This window comes from Antrostomus carolinensis, unplaced genomic scaffold, assembly GCF_000700745.2.
Source record: "Antrostomus carolinensis isolate BGI_N321 unplaced genomic scaffold, ASM70074v2 scaffold15941, whole genome shotgun sequence".
NCBI lineage: Eukaryota > Metazoa > Chordata > Aves > Caprimulgiformes > Caprimulgidae > Antrostomus > Antrostomus carolinensis.
The window spans coordinates 32,633-52,721 of record NW_010293615.1 but is presented as its reverse complement, the minus strand read 5'-3'; the positions used below and the strand labels follow the sequence as shown (position 1 = coordinate 52,721).

Here is a 20,089-nt window from a genome sequence, read left to right as displayed (position 1 = left end):
TGCACCCTGAGGTTCAAAGTGAGGGTCAGGACAAGCACGCTGTTGAAATCAGCCTTTTGCAAAACCCTATAGGGCTGGAAATGTGCCTGTCCCTGCTGAATACATGTCCTGCCTTCACCACTGACCCTCCAGCGTGGACCTGCAGACATTTTTTTTCAGGAGCAAAATATTACCAACATCAACTCATTCCTGTTTGCAAAAATTGGTAGTTTTTGCTGTAGGACTACTGTGTCAACACAATTTAAGCTGCCTTCAACCAATAGTAGAATTATGTATGAAGCAGGTTGAGACTGGATTAGAAAGCTACTCTCAGTGCCTTCGGGTGAAGTGGATGACCCTGTTGCTGCAATTAAGTGGAAACCAGTAATATACATTGTAAATGTTCAGCTTACATTTATTATTGGTTGTGTTATTGCACTGACATTGCACATATACCTTACTTCATCCCATGCTGGTTAGAAAACAAAAATGTCTTTCACCTTCCAGGAGGAAAGAAATGCAGAGTAAAAACAACACTGAAAGGTGAAGTGGGGTTGTAGTATTTTTGTCAGTAGTGAAATATGTACTTGCCAGCACATTGTCTGGTGCTGAATGGTGAGTGATGCTCCATCTACTAAGAACGTTGGTAGTTCAGATGTTCATACAGATGTCCTGCAAGATTAGAGATATGTACTAAACCCTCAGTGCCCTGGGATGCGCTAGTCACGCTCTCAAGTACGGACACCCAACATAACCTGCCAGCAAGCAGTGACATGCCCGAAGGGTGGGATCTGCTAACTTGCCACCTCGCTCACACTGACATTTCAGCACCAAATGAAACAGACCTCCTGAAGTAAATCCCGAGCTACCTGAACTGATGGAGAAAAGTTGGTGCCTTTGAAGGCTTTCACAGGGCAATCTTGTTTAGGGAGATCCTACATTTAAGAGGCACCAGCCTTGCAGACTGAATCCTACCTTGCTGGACCCTGGGGACTGCTGCCATGAAGGGAGGGCTGAGGCTTCTCCCATGGCTCCGCCACCTCTTCACTTTTGGGTATTTGGGGACACGTTTGTATCTTTCTGGCCACTGAGCCCAATGTCATTGTTGGCTTGTGCCACCAGCTCTCCCCTTCATGGGGTAGAGTCATATTTGGTAGCCCTGAGGACCGGGGGGGCAGCAGGGCACATGGGGTCCAGCTGTCTCCTGGGCAGAGACCTTTGGTACAGCTGTCAGCAAAGAGCAGCCAGCAAACGACTCCTGATCCACCACATTTCTTGCTTCTCCTGGACATGGCCTGTTTCTCCTCTTTCCCACCTGGTACCCCCACTGAGCTATCTCCCCTGGCATTCACGTGACCCCACTGGGAGGGAGCCAGCACCAGGACCCTTGGGCTTTCCAACCAACATGGATTGGAAACGCTGGATTTTAGCCCACAGCTCCAAGTGTTTCTATCCCAAATGCGATGTCAAAAATGTTGTAACTTCAAAGAAAGTTAAAGTGGTCCTAATGGAGAACTCTTGTTTCCAAAGGATTAAATGTTTGTGGGCTGCCTTGTAAAGTTAGCCCTTGAGTTGCAGTCCTGGTGACCTGGATGTTAGGGCATAGGTGCATTCTTGTTACTCATCTAGCCTATGATTTTATTGTTTGTCAGTGAAGGGTCTGTCCACTTGTCATCTGATTGTGCAAATCCACCTTCCATGTGAGTTGGGATTTAAGTTTCGCTGTTTTTCAGGGTCTGACTATGTGCAGAAGGAGTAGTAGTCATTATTTCTTTTTTTTTTTTTTTTTTTTCTACGGGAACTTCCTTTCTCTAAACACCACCCCTTGGCAGTGGACCTGCTGACACCTCAGAGCGAGACACTGATAAAAAGGGCAGCCTGCCTTCCTTCTCCACACTCAGAAGCAAGTGGCAGAGGCTACTCAGGAGCTCAGAAGCTGCTGGCATCAGAGGCGCTTTGGGTCGAAACGCCAACAAGAACCATGAGCAATTACGCTGGTGAGTTTTTAACGCTCGATACAATAACCTAGTTAGATGTGTGGTTTGGCAGGTCTCCTGCAGGGATGATGGCAGCTCCAGTGGTGGTGGAGGCTTTCTCACTCCTCTGACCCGTGGGTGACACCTTAGGGAAAGGTGTTTTGGTGCTATCGCTGCTCATGGGGGATAGGTTTGCTCTGGCTGTGCAAATTCTGATTTTGACATATCAGTAAACCAACTGAAAAATGCAACCCCCTTTTCCTCACTTTTTATCAACCTGTAGATATCTGGTTCTATTGGTGAAAATGGGAAAGAAACGTGGGTTTTTTTAGACTTGTTCTGTGTCAAGGTGAAAGGAATTTCTTTCTTTCAGGCTACTTAATTGTGCAGGTTGTTGCTCTTTAGTGATGGCTGAAACCATTTGACAGAAGTTTCAACATAACTGAAAAAGGGATTTATTTGGACTTGAGCTCTGTCCTACCTGTCCTGTTGTCAGAAGATCCTGCACCTACCTAGAAAGGTGCCTGAGTCACTCCTGTAGCAGCTGCTGAGCCACCATGACTTGCTGTGCCCCTAGGCCAGCCCAACCCCAGGATGCCCACAGCCCCTGGGGTTGGGGTGTAGCTGAGCAGCTGTGGGTACAGGTTGGTGGTGCCTGCAGTGGAGCCAGGAGCAGGTCTCCACAGCCATCAGGAGGGGAAGAGTGTCCCGACAGCACTCCGAGCCCCTCCAGCTCACACCTCCCTACTCTGGGTGTGGATGAGCTGAAATTTCCCAAGATGTCTCGGTCAGCAGCATCTTTGGGATGTGATCTCACATTTCTGGGATGTGATCTCACATCTCTGGGGTGTAGAGTGTTTGCTGGAGGCTGGGCAAGGATGAGGAGTAAATGCAGGTGTCCAAATTCTGCTCTCTCTTGCAAAACTAGTTCCCATCCCACTTCCCTTCTGTCCTTCTGAGCAGCCTTTATTCCCACCGGACCCAGACATGCTATAAATGCTCTGCTCTGATTAATATATTTTTTAAACTCCATCACCTTATCTTCATGTTAAAAGGACCCCAAATCCTTACCAGTGCAAAGCCCTCATGTCCCCATTTTTGTTCTGGGTGATTGCTGTGCTATTGAAGCTCTGAACACCTTCAGGAAGGTAGCATGTGATGGGGCCAGGGAGTTAGTGTGGGAAAGAGCTCTAGAAGGGATAAATTATGGAACTAGGAGATAAAGATAAAAATACTGTCTTGAAATGTCTTCTAAAAAATGGAAAAAGTTATCTGGCAAGATTTGGATTTGCTTCTGACCTGCTCCAGGAGTGAGTGAAGCCAGGGCTTCCTCTTGCAGCTCGAGCCTCCATCCCATGAGCAGGCACGTTCTCAGCGTGCCCAGCTCTGCTGTAAATCCTTAATTCCCATGCTGACAAACTGAGGCACCAGCCAGCAGCGGGCACAGGGCATGTGGGCACCCAACCCCGTGCCCTGGGCAAGAGGCAGAGCTGGAAGCCAAAAGCGGCTCAACACTGGTGATTTCCAGAAACGAGGGATGGAGATACAGTCCCTAAGTTGGGAAATGCTGGAGGACAAATTCCCCAGGGCCCTTTCCCACAGCCATCCTATGCATTCAGCTCCCACATCCCTCCAAAGCCCTCTCCCATCACCAGGACTGTTTTCTGGTAGCTTCTCAGCCCAGCACCAGGGTTTCCATAAGGAACAGAGCACTGGGACAGGCTGCCCAGAGAGAGTGTGGAGTCTCCTTCTCTGGAGATGTTCAAAACCCACCTGGACGCTTTCCTGTGCAGCTTGCTCTAGGTGAACCTGCTTTGGCAGGGGGGTTGGACTAGATGATCTCCAGAGGTCCCTTCCAGCCTCTGCCATTCTGTGATTCTGTGAACAAGGTCAAGCAGCTTTGGTGGCTGGAGATTTGTTAATGCTGAGGAAGATAAGATACACTTCTCCTTCATCCTTCTCAAGAGGGTTAAGCAATTTCAGCTGAAATTTTTTTTACATGCACACACACACCACCAGCCTCATTGCACAAAACATCAGCCTGAGGTTGGCATCCAGCAGGCAGCAAGCAAACAAAAAGCACTCAAAAATGAAATTAGTTCACGAAAGGTGATGGTCAATTTTAAGTCTATTTGCTGTGCCACTGATAACTCTTATGTAGTTAAGATAAATCTGGTTTATATAATTGCTAAGAAGAAATACACGGAGGTAGTAATCTGGTGGGGATCCACGGGCAGTTTACTCAAGGCTGCGGTGGCTGCCCAGCGCAGGTCACAGTGGGAAGCGTGCCATTGATTTCAGCCTGCCCTGGATCCAACCCTGCCTGGGGCATCTCTCCTGCCACAGCAGCTGCCAGCAGATTTCAGGCTCTCCAATGTTAGGGATGGCTCCTGTTGATACTGCAGTTAGTACAGTTGCCTGGTACTGTGTGAAGCTGTGAAGACATTTTGTGAACTAATCCCTTCACCCATTATGCCTCTGACTTGCTAATTTCCAAGTTGCCATAAGCGACTTTAAGTTTCCTGACTCTCCCATATCTTCATCTGACTCACTCAAGAGCCAAGTGCTTTTGAGGTTTTGTTACTCCCTACTGTTTACACGGAATTTATCCTTTAAGAATATTTAATATGCAGGTACAAGACAGGTTAGACACTTTCAAAGAAACATAGCTCGGCCACGTTCTGGCATGCTCTGGCTTTCCCCGTCACACCCGGGCAGCCTGCCAAAGCCTGACGCAGTAACCCCCAAATCCTCATCTTTATTGAAAGCCGAGGGCTTTCTCTTTGCTCAAGCTCTCCTCAAGGGCTTTGCTCTTTGCTCAAGCATAGTGCCAGGTTGTGCCTCTCAGAGCCTGGCACCCTTTTCCCCAGCCCCACTCCCGTCCGGAGCTGTAGGAGGAGAGAGCAGCCCAGAATATGGTGATTTGAAATGCCACGTCCTGCAAAATCATCTGTTTTGTTGGGAATGAAAGGGAGTGAGGCACCTGGCAGGGTCTCTTGCTGGAGTCCAAAGCTGTGCTCAAGTCAAATGGCACAAGCACCAGTTGGGGTGAAGGGGGGGTGGAGTGCTGCCCCCCACATTTAGCATCCCTCCAGACAGGCTTGGCTCCCAGCCCCAGACCTTCCTTTGGTACTTGGGTGGTAGGAGTAAAACAAGACCTCGGGAAAAAATAACTTGCAAAGATTCACATACGCAGACTTCTGTAAGAAGTTGCTTAATGACATTTGTGACTTATTTTTGAGGGGAAAATAAAAAGAATCAGCTTCAGAGTCCTGAAGAGTCACATTTCCCCAGCTTATGGCATCCCAGAGACACTGGTGACCTCAGCAATCGAGGGGAACCAGATTTCATTTGTTCATTTCCAGCTTGACTTTGTATGCTGCATTTTGCAAGGAACTATTAAAGCTACTGTTAATTATTATTTTATAATCCTGAAGGATGTATTCAATGCTAATATAAAGTTCGACTTTGATCAGAGGGAAACGTGCTGAGATAAAATCCCAACAGTGAGGTTTAATTTTTAAGCTGCCCTGTGCTTCTTGGGGACCACTTGGGAGCATTACCTCTGAATGTGCCTTGGCCAACAGCACTTTCTTCACCTGTCTCTATTAATACTACTGCTGCTACTATTACTACTACTACTGCTATTATTACTACTACTACTGCTACTACTACTACTGTTGTTTTAATACCTGCAATAACAAAGAAACATTTCTAATATTCATGGAGCTGGTGCCCTATGTGCTTGGTGAGGCACAGGCATACAGCAAACAGGAGTTACTGTCACAGCTTTGATGAGGTGCTAGCAGCAAAGCAGCTGAGCAGATGACGGCAAGGAGGAGAGGGCTCAGCGATGTTGCAGGACCACGGGCAGGTGGTCACCATGTGGACCATGGTGGGCTCCTGTGTGAGATGCTCGGGGAGCAGAGCTGCCCTGCAGCAGCTGTGTCAATAGGATGTGGATGCACTGTCCCCACTCCGCTTTCGAGGAAGGAGCAAGACTTTTGCAGAAGCAAGACTTTCAGTATTGCAACAAAACTTCCTGACCTGTGTGGCAAGCTGTGGAGCTGGCTCCTGGCTGCTGGCCCCTGGCCAACTGGCAAGGTGCAAGGGCAGGCAGCAGACCAGCAGACATGGACTTCCAAACCAGTGAGATCCCACCCTCAGGCTCTTGGTCCACAGCGGGCAGCTGCCCGGAGGTGCTGGGATGCTGGCTGGGTGCCGGGCTGCTGGCAGAGGCAGAAATCCTCACACTGCATCGCCTACTGCTACTACCTCCCTCAAGCTGCTCATTCCCCACTCACCCAGGGCCACCTCAGAGGTCAAACATCCCTCAGACTCCCTGGGCAGCAAGGGAGGAGGCAGAGGCATGCTGCAGCAACGTGGGGCTGAATAGTCAGAGGACAAGGCAGGCTCTTGTCCCAGCTCCAGGAGGATTGCTGCAGCACGCTCACCAGCGCTGGCCTCCATAACCCACCCCAGCAACATGACTCTCCATATATCTCTATATACATATGCTAAGTATTTATATTATGTTATGTTTATTATATTATGTTATATTATGTTATATTATATCATATCATATATCATATCATATCATATCATATCTGTTATATTATATTTGTTATGTTACGTTACGTTATATATGTTCTATTATATGATATGATACTATACTATATTATAATTTTTATATATACAAAATATAATACAGCACAGCATAGTATAGTGTAGCACAGTATAGTATCATTTGTATAGTATCATGTATATGTGTATATATGTATATAAACTGTTGTACCATATATAAAAACTGTTGTGCCATCCGTTAGTTCTGGCGATTCCTTGTGCTAAACCACTGGACACTTGGATGTTTTGATGACCCACGAGACTCCATTAAGAAGAAGAAAAGTGTCTTTACTGAGCAATTTACCATCAACTCTCTTTCTTTTTCTTTGTCCCTCTCTGCTAATGGCTTTCCAGGAACTGATCTGAAGGTCACTGGGATTGACTTTCTCAAGAGCGAGAACACCCGCCTGCACCACACGGATGCCTACAACATCAAGAACCTGGTGGTGCGGCGTGGGCAGCCCTTTCAGCTCCAGCTCAGCCTCAGCAGGGAGCTGAATGCTGCCGACAAGCTGGCACTGCGTTTTGGCATCGGTAAGGGAGCTCCTCCTCCATGGCTGCGGGGCAAAGCCTCAGGCAGAGCTGTGCAACCATCCCGCATCTCGTGCTGGGTTTGCTTCCAGGTGAAAAGCCAATGAAAATCAGGGGGACCCTGATGTCGCTGAACCCGAGGAGGGAACAGGATGTCGGTGGGTGGCAGATCTCCATCGTCAGGAACAGCGGCAATGAGGTAGAGCCTGTGGGCCATGCTGGGGCAGTAGTGAGGGGCAGCAACACCAAGTCTGTTGGGAGCAATAGAGCAAATCCTCACCCCCCACCCTGCTTTCCCTTCGCCCTGTAATTTTAGGGCAGCCTTGCCCTGTTCAATGCTTTTGCTCCTCCAGTACGCCCCATCCCTCTCCCCGTGGTCACCAGCTTGTGCTGTCCTTGTGCTGTGCCAGTGACCATCATGCTGTCTCTCCTTGTCACCTCCCCAGTGCCTGCTGTCTGTCACCAGCTCACCCTGGGCCCCGGTGGGAAAATACACCCTGAATGTGAAGACTGGGACTAATATTTACAAGCCTGAAGATGAGGCCATCTACCTGTTGTTCAATCCTTGGTGTGAAAGTGAGTGATCTGCAACCGGGGGTGATAATTACTGCTGCCAGGGATTGTCCCTGGGAGAGCTTCTCCTCACATTTTTCCTCCTCTCTTTCCCACATAAATTGCTTTTTCCCCCTAAACCAGAGCGAGCAGGAACCTGGGCAATAGGAATGAGCCAGCTCCTTGCTGGGGAGTCCCCAGTGCCTGATTAAGGGGCATCTCTGTGTCACCTCTGTTTGCACCTCTGTGTCACCCCTGTTTGCACCTCTGTGTCACCCTTCTGTTTGCTTGAGCCAGCACAAAGGTTAACTGAGAGGACTGGGTTGGTTTAAAATCCAGAGAAAAAAAAATAACCAGACAAAAAATGGTGTGTTTTTGGTTGGCATCCGTCCCCCAGTTCTCTCTGCTGCCTACCTAGTCTACTGAAGTGTTTGTTCAGGAAGAACCGTTTCACTAAAATAAAACAGTGGTCATAGAGCGATAGACCTACAGGAGTAAAATAAAGGGTAGGGTAGGGTAGGGTAGGGTAGGGTAGGGTAGGGTAGTCTTACAGGAAATTCTTCCACGATAGGAAAAAACATGTGAGTGCTTCATGGTCATCATTTGGTGTGAGTGTTACAGACCACCAGCTCCCCCAGTTTAGCTTTCCAAGGAGAACTTTGTCTAGCGTGTACGTGCAAACCACCCAACATATGATGTGTCGTATTTTTGTTCCAGATGATGTCGTCTTCTTGAACGATGAGGCGCAGAGAAACGAGTACGTACTCAACGATACAGGCTACATCTATGTTGGGTCTGCGAACAGCATCTACAATAGACCCTGGAATTTTGGGCAGGTAAGACACATCTGTCCTGCCAGCATTATTACCCTTATTGGCTCTTTCTCCCTGAGGCATTTGTTTCAATGAATCAGACCTAAAGAGAATTTCAGCTTGTGAGTAGCTCAAAGCACTTGAATAATGCTGCCTGCTTTGCAGGGAGGGCTCACCTGCTTAGAGGCATCTGTGGGCTTAAGTGTCTTCCCCAGCCACAGCTTGAGAATAGGGTTTAATGACATGTTTATAGTCAGATCACAAGACCCCTGGCAAAGGACACAGAACCTGGGGACAGAGCATTTCTGGTTGAAAAGATTCCCATAAGGAGTCTCCCCTGCTCTCATGGAACACAGCAGCTGTCAGCAACCAGCTCATGAGCCATGGAGAGCGGGGAAAAAAATCTGATTATTTACCTGTTGCATCATGATTGGGAAAAAATCAGGTAAAAACACAGGCAGAGGTTGTCATTGTTCAAGTGGTGCCTTCACCAATGGCGAGGTGAACTGTTGGGTGCAGGACACAATCAATCTGCCCTCTCAGGAAGGGTGTTCCTCCAGGCTGCCTCTGAGATAACTCCAGTGGAGTGGAAAGAGAAACCTGGTCAGGCTAGAGATAAGAGGTGGATGTCAGAGCAGGTTTATTTGCAACCCCGTAGAAAGCACACAGACACCCAGACAGAGCATCCTGCACCCTATCCAGATTTCCTCAACAAAAAATGTTGGAATCTGGGGGGGGGGGTTTCTTTTGTTTTCTTTTGTTTTGTTTACTAAGTCTGTGATTTCAAGCTACAAGATATGGGTAGCCCAGCAAAGTGCTCCTGCTGATGCCTTTTCCACAAAGGGGCCAAAGGGCTGTTCCTGTCCTAATATTTATTCTGCTGTTAAGCAATGAGAACTGGTATTGGTATTCTGCCAAGCTTCGTTGGGTCGGATGTTTGACATCTCTGTGAATTGGACCTGAGGGAGCTTTATCAGCAGTTGCTAGTTAGGAATCTTTGGCTGCAAGAATTGCATTTCTGTACCTTTTTTTCCCCCCACAGTTCATTTTGTACCTATGTCAATAGACTGAATATCTGTAGTGCTCTTAGATTTTCATTACTCCTGTGAGTAAGCTGCAGGGAGATGACGTAGGTGAATTAGGACTACTCACAGGAGTAAAGATTGCTGAGTGAGGTTCCAACTGTTTTTGCAAGACACATGAGACAGGCTTTTTTCTTCTAAGGTGGGTTTTTGTTTAAGCCCTTCTTTGGAGAGAACAACTTTGGGAAGCCCCATAGGCTTGAGAATTAAATGTCATAAAGGAAGATGAAAAGTTAGGACTAGTCAGATAGTTTCCTCCAAGTTCTGAGATAGACTTTATAGTGACTGAGCAAATTCTGGTTTAGAGTGGCGTATAAAAGTGTCTCCACTTTCTCTCCCAAACAGTTTGAGGAATTCATCTTGGATGCCTGCATGTATCTGCTGGAGAAAAGTGAACTCAGGCTGAGCCATAGAAGGGATCCTGTGTTTGTGTCCAGAGCCATGTCTGCTTTGGTACGGCTCTCTTGGAGAAGTCCTTTACCCCTCCAGCTTTTCTTCCTCCTTCTTTCTTGCTCTTCTTTCCCTGGGGTCTTGAACACCATATCAGGATGCATCTGAAATGGGTTCCTTTGAGAAACTAACTGCAAGGAGAGAGCCAGAGGTATTTTGGGTGGAGGGAAGAGGTGAGCAAAATACAGAAATACAGCATCTCCCCATCTCCCAGATATTATATTTGCCAAAATGTTGGATGTCCTGCCCCAGCAGTTGGATGTCCTTCCCCAGCAGCTGCACTGGCAGAGCCAGCACAAGGGTTGTGTTTCAGGGGTCAACTGCTCTCTGTGGCAGGACCCTTCTGGGAGCTCTGGGATTTAGGATACACGATGCAGAGTGTGTTACAGCTGCCCTAAGCAGCAGGGCCACCTCCCTCTAGATCTCCAGGTGGAGGGTTTCCAACCAGAGTAACCCCCAGCTGGCACCAGCAGCCTCACTGGGCGCCCCAGGGTTGTGGAGCACCCTACAGAGCCACAGGGTGGGCAGAGACCCCCCAGGTTTAAGCCTCATTCAGCCTCATCCCTGTATTTTTCTCCTTTGCATGTGTGTGTGGCCACAGGTTAATGCCAATGATGACAACGGTGTCCTGCTGGGGAACTGGTCAGGGAATTACAGCAGCGGGACCTCCCCTACGGATTGGATCGGGAGTGTCTTGATTTTGCAGAAGTATTACAAAACGAAGAAGCCAGTCCCTTATGGTCAATGTTGGGTCTTTGCAGGAGTCCTCACTTCAGGTAAACACTGAACCATCTCCCCCGTCTGATATCCTAATTACTGTGCTAGTAAGCCACATTACCGTGCCTCTGAGCACCAGAGGTGGCAGGGTCTGCAGTGGAAGGAGAGGCTGAGGGAGCTGGGACTGCTCAGTCTGGAGAAGAGAAGGCTCAGGGGGGTCTTATCCATGTGCATACATATTCAACAGGAGGGAGTGGGGCAAATAGAGCCAAGGGTCTTCTCAGTGGTGCCCAGTGACAGGACCAGAGGTGATGGGCACGACCTAAGACATGGAAGATTCTGTCTGAACATAGGAAAAAAGGGGTTTTTTTCACTGTGAGGGTGACCAAGCACTGGCACAGGTTGCCCATAGAGGTTATGGAGTCTCCATCCTAAGAGATATTCTGGAGATGTCTGAACACGGTCTTGGGCACCTGCTCTAGAGACCCTGTTGTGGGCAGAGGGGTCAGACAAGGTGATCCCCAGAGGTGCCCACCAACCTCAGTGATTTTGTGACCCCGTGTTTTGTCTGTCTGTGCTGCAGTGATGCGCTGCTTGGGGATCCCATCCCGCTGTGTGAGTAACTTCAACTCAGCCCATGATACGGACCAGAACCTGAGAGTTGACATTTACCTGAACGAATATGGAGAAAAGCTGAACAAGATGTCCTTCGACTCTGTCTGGTACTGCCAAAGGGGACTCACACTTCTCTATCCACCCCCACCACCCCACAGTGCTGCGTTTCCCAGCCCCAGCAGCCTTTCCTTTGAGAATTTCCCTACTGCTTTGGGCTTGCTGTCCAGGAGAGAGAGAAAGCCTAGGAGGACCTTATAGCAGCCTTCCAGTACCTGAAGGGTCCACAAGAAAGCTGGGGAAGGACTTTTCATAAGGGCAGTTAATGACAAAACAAGGGGAAATGGGTTTAAGCTGAAAGAGGGGAGGTTTAGATGAGGTATTAGGAAGAAATTCTTCACTGTGAGGGTGGTCAGACACTGGAACAGGTTGCCCAAGGAAGTTGTGGTTGCCCCCTTACTGGAAGTGTTTAAAGCCGGGCTGGGTGAGGCTTTGAGCAACCTGGGCTAGTGGAAGGTTGATGGCAGGGGGGTTGGAACTGGATGATCTTTAAGGTCCCTTCCAACCCAGACCATTCTGTGATTCTATGGTTTGACACAGTTACATGCAAATCCCCATTAAACGTGCTCTGACTTAAGAATTAAGAGAGGAGATCGTGAGTCTTCTGGCTGTAACAGCTCACTCTTTTCTTTCCAACCCAAATGCATGCAGGAACTTCCATGTGTGGAATGACGTCTGGATGAAGCGGGTAGACCTGCCGGCAGGGTTTGATGGCTGGCAGGCGATTGATTCAACTCCTCAGGAGCAAAGTCAAGGTAGGATTTGCCTAGAAAGGTTCTTCTGCCACTCCCAAAGGAGGGAGGGACATTTCACATCAAAATCATGCTCCCCAGTCAGCAAAGCATGTACTCCCCACTTTACTTCACACCCTTGGACAATGACATCCTAAAGCCAGAGGTCTCACTCCTGCCATCTCAGCTTGAGACAGGAGGACCAGCATTTCTCAGCAGGCAGAAAGCCCACGTTGTAGGACGCTGTGGGAACAGGAAAGTTATTTCAGAGGTTAGAATGCACAACTGGAAATTGGAGCTAAGTTATCTTTCCACCATCCTCTGATTTCTTTGGTGAAGTTGAGGACACGAAGCAGGCTGTAGTAAGAGGTGCCACAGCTTCCTCCAGTAAAGATGCATTCAGTAGAGCTTTCCTGAAGAAGTCACAAGTCCATTCATTGGTAAATGAGAGGGGTGACTGACAAAATTGGTGACTATGCTCTGTGCTCCCTGCACAGATGTGGGGAATTTGGAGACGGGAAAGAAAATGTTAATCCTCAAGGCTGTGAAGAAAGTGGGGTATTGCCAGGAGATCAAGCTGGAATGACTGAGCCATGACTTTCAAAACTTAAATTTATTTAAGTGAGGGGAAGCACATAAAAGCTCTTACCAGACCTTGGTCATCTATAAAAAAGCCCAAACAGCTATAGGATAAATGGGGGCTTTTGGAGTTCATCACTGAGTGGGAGGAATATTTACTACTAAGGGTCAGCTACCATGGCCACAGATTCCTGCTTGGGTGGGCTCCAGGGTGGAACAAAAATCGGAGGCTGTGCTTACATTTGGAAAAGCAAATGGTGTTGAATGTGCTTTGTAGGTATTTTCCAGTGTGGTCCATGCCCGTTGAAGGCTGTCCGAGAAGGGGATGTGTATTTGCCCTTCGACAGCAAGTTTGTGTACGCGGAAGTGAATGCTGACAAAGTCTACTGGGTCGTGAAGAAGGTGAACGGCAAGGATAAGTTCATCAAGATTAGCACGGAGACCCGAGGCATCGGTGTGAACATCAGCACAAAAGCTGTGGGGCAGGACAGGCGGCAAGACATCACCTCCGAGTACAAGTACCCTGAAGGTGACTGACCCCATCCCCTACAGTAGAGCCAAAGAGGAGACCCCTGGCTGTGCAGGTCACCCCACAGCGTGCGTTTTATCTATGAGAAAACCGCAGGGGTAGCTGCAGTGGCAAACCCCGTGTAAGGGCTGGAGACCTGGGGGAGGAAGCACTGCTCCTGGGCATCTTCATGGCCGCAGTGACACCTGTAGGCTGCTCTTGATGGACAGGTGCGAGTGAGCTTCCAGGCAGTGAAAGAAATGGGCTGAGTGACCAACCTCGTGGTCTGACTCAGGGGCGCTTCATTTCTTCACTCTTCTTTTTGTCTTTCCGTTCTCCAGACCATAGAGGAAACAAACAAAACCCACATGACACTCCCACAGTTCTCCCTGCCTGAAATCCTGCCATGTTGTGCTAGAATGTTAAACTCTTCCCAGTGAGGAGCAGGAAAATCTTAGGCTGAAAAATTTAAGAGTGTCCATCTTTTAAAAGTGTCTCCTTCAGGAAATTCTTCCACTCCAAAATGCTACAGTTAGATCTGGTGGTAGCACAAATCAAGAGGGGCTGCTGAGCTGAGGCTGGAGGTGATCGGTGCCCTGACATCCTCTTTGCTCAGCAGCAGAAGCATAAATAAAGGGAAGGTGGCTGTGGGTGAGGAGACTGAGATATAGCCATCACTCATTGTTTTTCTTCATCCAGGCTCTGAAGAGGAAAGGGAGTCCATGCAGAGAGCTTGCTCCTTCATACGACCTTCAGGAATGACACCTCGTGCACGCTTCGCTGCAGCCATACCCACGATTGACTTGAACTTCAAGCCTGAGGTCCTGCAGGAGACGGTCTCCAAGTCTGGACTCCAGCTTGAGATAACCAATAAAGCAGCTTTGTATCCTGGCAATCCCCTTGAACTGGCCATCACCGTGAAGACCTCTACTCCTGGGAACTGGACCATCAATCTTGTTGGCTCCTGCCAGCTGCAGTCCTATACTGGGAAAGTTGAGGCCAGCCTTGGATACGTCAAGGAAACTATCAAGCTTGAAGGCAAATCTGGTAGGCACAGAAAGCTTGCTGTGTTCTGTGGGCTCTTCTCTGTGTCAGCCCAGGGTTTCACTTGAGCCAGTTCGTGACACTGACCTCTGGTATAGGTCAGTGCATGGCTCTGTACGGCATGAAGAGCAGGAGTTGCTTGCCTGCTACCTGCCTCTCTTGTCACTGCATTTGGGAGTCTTAGTTATAGACCAGGATCCCACTGTAGTGGGGACCAAAACGAGAAGGCCCTGGCCCTGCTGCAGCTTCAGCGAGATGGTTAGAGATACATCAGTGTGGGCAGACAGACGTTTTCACTACGTGAGCGAAGTAAGCTGCAGCATCTCCCTCCCATCCTCATCAAAGATGTCACCACAGGCTTTGGGTGCATCCATGTGGGTCAGATCCCTCGTGGGGTTTTTAGATGGCTGGAAATTTCAGCCTTTTCTTGTTCTTGCGCTTGCCACTCTAACGTTGATCAGCTGGTGGTGATGCTGGTGAGTGTTACTTTCTGAATTCTTTGCCCAAGCAAATTTCAACCTCATGGATGCCTGCCTGGCTGATCCCAAGAGCTGTTTGCTGCTCATTGTGTATCTTGGAGCAGCTTGGGTTGAATTTCTGATCCTTAGCAATGTGACTGAAATTTGCTAAACAAGAGACTAACAAGTGATGAATAATTAACAGCACTTGCTCATTCCAAGGATGAGTCACTCTTGCAAAAAAAAAAAATCTTTGCTCTTGGTGATTGCTGAGTGTTTTCACGAGTATAAAATGCAGCAGGGTAGGGCACAGGGGTAGCTACACACATTTGGAGATAAGAATAGGCTTTTAAATTATTATTTATTTATTTTTTAAATTCCCAGAAGCCAGGATGCTTTGCAGCTAAAGCAACATTCAGGCTCCAGCGCTGCTGACTCTGGGGCTTATTCAAGCCACTGGAAGTTTGTTCAGGCAGTTAAAGATAAAATCTGAAGTGAAAGGAAAGAAGCTAATTTTACAGCAAGTAGTGCTTCAGAGAAACCCCAGGGGACACGGGCTTAAATGTACCCAACCTCACGCTGCTCTGCCTCCTCCTGAATGCCAGGGCAGCTGGGGACAAGGGCTGCTGAGATGCTGGATGTGAGCCTGAACTGGCACTTGGCTTGGCAAGGAGATGGTGTGGGCTCAGCCGCCCTTCCCATGAGCTGCATGTGCTGGGTACCACTCGTCAAGCTGCGGCTTCTCCTTGCAGAGCTCCCAAGTCTGGCCAAAAGCAGGATGGTCTTGGCAAATATGCTTCATCCTGCACCCTGAGGCACCAGCCACCAGAGCCAAATTTGCCATCGAGTTTGTGGGTATGTGATGAAGCACCGAGTTGTGTTTTCTCTCCTACAGAGACACAGGTCCCTCTGAAAATCGCAGCTGACACATACATGAAGACACTCGCCTCAGTGGAAGATGAAGTGCTCATCCTCATCACCGCCATTGCTGAGGTCCAGGGGACGGATGACAAACTCACCAAGGAGACAACGCTGCGCTTCGAGTACCCCCCCATCACTGTCCAGGTGAGGCAGCCACCAGCCCAGCTCCTCAGGGATGAGGGTCAAAGCCCTGCTCACTGCAACACCATGGTGGTGGCAGCATTCCCAGGGGGATGTCCCAAACAGCTGCCTACCTCCTGGGATACTCAGTCCTCAACATTTTATTTGGCTATCCAACCTTTATTTGAAAGTTGAAAGCAGCTATGAAATGAAGATTTTTATTGCCCCGTCTAAAACGGACAGGCAGGGACCGCTGGAGGGAAGGGGAGGGAAGAGGACAGTTTGTACAGGGCCCACCTCCAACCCCTCAGCTCTACCTCCTGAAGGAAAGACCTGTTGAGAGACTAGAAGAGCTGGGAAAACAGCTGGTGGAGCAGAGCACACAATGCCATGGGAGGGTGGAAAGGATATACAGGGTTGTCCCCCACCACGCTGGTGATGAGGAGCACACCAGCATCTTTATTACCTTTCTGATCCCTGGCATTTGAGTTTGTTTCTCTTTTTCCTCCTCTATCAGATGCCAGAAACGGCCAAACTGAACAAGGATTTCAACTGTGCCTTCATCTTCAAGAACAAGCTGAACATACCGCTGGACAACTGCAAGCTGCTGGTGGAGGGCTTGGGCATATTTAAGATGGCAACGTTTGAACATGGGTAAGGAGATGAACCTGGTACAAAATGAGTGTGGTAGGACTCTGCTTTGTTGTAGTGGTCAGGGGTTTGGAGCAACGGGACCCTTTGCAAGCTGTATTTGAAACCGTGCCACGTTTGGGTGCAGTCCACACAGCAGAAAGACCCACACAGGGGTGGGTGTGCTCAGGGCATTCAGGCACGACAGGGGCTCTCCCACACTCCTGTGGTGATGCTGGGTGTTGCCTGGCCAGTGTGAACACAAGTGCTTCCTTCAGAACCAAATTTAGTGTTTCAGCATTATGGGGAAGTCTGGGGAAGGTCTCCAGCATCACTGGGACCACCAGCCAGCACCACCATGCCAAGCCCTGCTTGCTGCATGTGGGTCACAGGAGAAGGAAAACACCCACCCCAAACACACACAGCACCTGTTTCTTTAAGCAAAATTATTCAAAAGCAACAAATAAGAACTATAACTCATGCTGGAACTATTTGTTTTTTCTTTCTCCTTAGGGATGTAGAGCCTGGTAGGATCCTTAAGTCTGAAATAATATGCACTCCGACGAGACTAGGAGAGAAGAAAATAGTAGCCAAGCTGACCTCGGTGCAGATCAAAGGGATCTCTGCAGAGAAGGCCATCACCATCACCCAGTAGGATCGGTGCCTCAGTGGGGTGCAAACGGTGGCCTCGCTAAACGCATTGTACTGGCACGTCTCGGGCACTTCTTGCCTCCTTGATTTCTGGGTAGTCCTCTTGAAGTAAAGAGCAAAAATCCCATTAAGCTAAGGGAATGAAACTGACTTAAAGGACATAGTTGCGTTGATTGCAGTTAATTGTGATTCAATAAAGGTTCGTAAAATCAACAGCGTGATTAGGTTGTGTGGTATCGCCGTGTTGGGATGGCTCTGAGCCCATGGAGGGACATTCCCACCTCAGGCCAGGGATCAGAGCTCATGAAGGTGCCAACTTTGGCTGGTGGTGGGTGTGAGCTCAGGGGGTGTTTTGCAGCTGCTTGGCTGCCCAGGCTGTGGGCCTGCATGGGAGGTCACCCAGGGACCTCACTACACCACCGGCTGCTGAGCAGCTCAAGAAACAATTTAAACACATCCCTCCTGGGCAATTCCCTCCCTGTCCCAGCTAGCCAGCTGGGGAGTGTACTGGCATACATCTTTCTTTGTCTTTACACAACAAAAAGAACAAACCTGGCACTGTGTCCCCAAACACCATTCATAGAATGGTCTGGGTTGGAAGGGACCTTAAAGATCATCCAGTTCCAACCCCCCTGCCATCAGCAGGGACACCTTCCACTAGACCAGGTTGCTCAAAGCCTCATCCAGCCTGGCCTTCAACACTTCCAGGCAGGGGACATCCACAGCTTCTCTGGGCAACCTGTTCCAGTGTCTGACCAACCTCACAGTGAAGAATTTCTTCCTAACATCTATTCTAAATCTACCCTCCTCCAGTTTGAAGCCATTTTTCACACTTCCTTTCCTTTTCCTCGCCTTGCGATTTATTTTGGAGGATTTTTGGGGTGGCATTTTTGGAAGGAGTACCATCTCCAGCACCATTGCCAGTGCTTCCCTTACCTGGAAATGTATAATCTCTGCCCTTCCCCTTCCACCCTGAACACTGCTGGATTACATGTTGAACCTTGATAGTGATGTACATCTGCAGCTCTTCCAGCCATAGTCATGTTGAAGGAGACAACAGCTGTGCACAGCTGGAGCCCACCCAGCCCCACCACTGAGCTGCACACCTCAGCATCTCCTGAGCCCACCGATAGCAAGGGAATGGCTCTGCTCCACAGCATCACCAGAACACGGCCAGCAGCAGTCAGGCACTGGGGTTTCCAGTGTTTCCATGAGGAAAGAGGAAATTGAGGCACACCATAGTAGAGAGGTTAATTTATTTGTTTATTGAAAAGGCAAATGCTCAAGCGTTAGGGCTACGCAGTGGGAAAAAAATAAACGGCAACTCCACTTAATTATGTGCCAGCCCATGAAGAGGGAGGAGGAAAAGGTTTTAAATATGTAAAGGGCGAATGTCAGGAGGATGGAGCCAGGCTCTTCTCAGTGATGCCCAATGGTAGGACAAGGGGCAATGGGTGTAGCTGGAACACAGGAGGTTCCGCTTAAACTTGAGAAGAAACTTCTTTACAGTGAGGGTGACGGAGCACTGGGACAGGCTGCCCAGGGAGGGTGTGGAGTCTCCTTCTCTGGAGACATTCAAGACCTGCCTGGACGCCTTCCTGTGTGATCTCATTTAGGTTCCTGCTCTGGCAGGGGGATTGGACTGGATGATCTTTCGAGGTCCCTTCCAATCCCCATCATTCAGTGATTCTGTTTTGACCTCTCCCTTGCATTTCAGACATTTAGGGAAGACCTGGAGGAATCCTCAGGTGGTGGCTGGGCCACAAAAAGCAGTCAGGTTCTTCCAGCCCCTGCCACCCCTCCGCCCAGGTGTCCTGGTGCCACACGGCAGCGCTGGATCCCCGAAAGGCCATCCCCAGTGGTCTTCCAATCCCCATCATTCAGTGATTCTGTTTTGACCTCTCCCTTGCATTTCAGACATTTAGGGAAGACCTGGAGGAATCCTCAGGTGGTGGCTGGGCCACAAAAAGCAGTCAGGTTCTTCCAGCCCCTGCCACCCCTCCGCCCAGGTGTCCTGGTGCCACACGGCAGCGCTGGGTCCCCGAAAGGCCATCCCCAGTGGTGGCAGGGCTGGGAGTGGGAGCCCCTCTCCCCAGGAAGAGCAGGCACAGGGTCCTCACACAGTGACCGCAGGGGAAGGAGGAGCAAATGGTCTTTGGCAGATGAAATATTAATTCTTTAATAAGTACAACAGTGACCGGAGGCATAAAAAGGAGTTACAAACAGCAAAATATATTTTTTTTTTTCCCAAGAGATGTGAATTCTTTACTTGCATAGAAAACCTGCTGTAGAAGACACCAGTTAAGAAGTACAAGAACACTTTCTATGTCTGCCACAACTTTATCCATCACATATTAACACCTCATGCCAGAGCAGCGACGGGCTCTCCAGCAGATTGCGGCACATGGAGTGCTCTTCAGGAGCATGTTCTCCAGGGCCCAGCGAGCCAGCTGGGACCATAGATAGTAGCACAGCCTGAAGATGAAGGCACAATTCAAGAAGGGGCAAGGAGAGCATGGAGGCAAGGCAAGGAAAATGGTGGGTTTGGTTTCAACTTCATGAAAATCACATTGGATCTGAAGCTGTTAGGTAGTTCATTAAAGAAGGAGGTTTACACCAGAGCTGTGGATAACACAGATTTTTCCAACTTTTGAAGACTTTTTCAATTTCTGACAGTTGCCACACTATAGTGAGACAGAGAGGAGACACCACAAGGGGTACTGGAACATCAGGGAGGAGGAAGAAGAGGGGGACAAGGGAAACCAACAGCCAAGAGACACCAGAACAACCAGTTCACTGGACATAGGAAGTCACCTCACCAGGTCTTGGGGAACACCAGAGTCAAAGCTGGGCTGGCTGCCCACGGCTCTGCATAAGGCACAGGGACATGTCCCAGTCTCTCTTGGTCCATAACTGCACTGTGGGAGGAGGGGAGATGGCTGTTCTGGCTCTCACCCCCTCTCTTCACACTGTTTTTCCGTTTCAGCTATTAAAAAAAAAAACCCCAGAAGTGCCAGCACCTATGGAACAACACGAGATGGGGGAATAGATCG

The 20,089-nt window shown here is 49.0% G+C and overlaps 1 protein-coding gene across 1 annotated transcript in view; it reads left to right on the top strand.

The window, feature by feature from the left end:
• TGM4 (transglutaminase 4) overlaps window positions 1–17,040 on the top strand; it is a 23,837-nt gene extending 6,797 nt beyond the window's left edge. The window contains exons 4-17 of the mRNA XM_029087303.1: window positions 1,812–1,976; window positions 6,933–7,112; window positions 7,202–7,308; window positions 7,556–7,685; window positions 8,379–8,497; window positions 9,901–10,008; window positions 10,607–10,781; window positions 11,306–11,444; window positions 12,046–12,149; window positions 12,982–13,233; window positions 13,912–14,259; window positions 15,610–15,779; window positions 16,273–16,409; window positions 16,899–17,040. Coding sequence (XP_028943136.1) covers window positions 1,812–1,976; window positions 6,933–7,112; window positions 7,202–7,308; window positions 7,556–7,685; window positions 8,379–8,497; window positions 9,901–10,008; window positions 10,607–10,781; window positions 11,306–11,444; window positions 12,046–12,149; window positions 12,982–13,233; window positions 13,912–14,259; window positions 15,610–15,779; window positions 16,273–16,409; window positions 16,899–17,040 — 2,276 coding nt within the window. The remainder of the gene's footprint in view (window positions 1–1,811; window positions 1,977–6,932; window positions 7,113–7,201; window positions 7,309–7,555; window positions 7,686–8,378; window positions 8,498–9,900; window positions 10,009–10,606; window positions 10,782–11,305; window positions 11,445–12,045; window positions 12,150–12,981; window positions 13,234–13,911; window positions 14,260–15,609; window positions 15,780–16,272; window positions 16,410–16,898) is intronic.
• The last annotated feature ends 3,049 nt before the right edge of the window (window positions 17,041–20,089 follow it).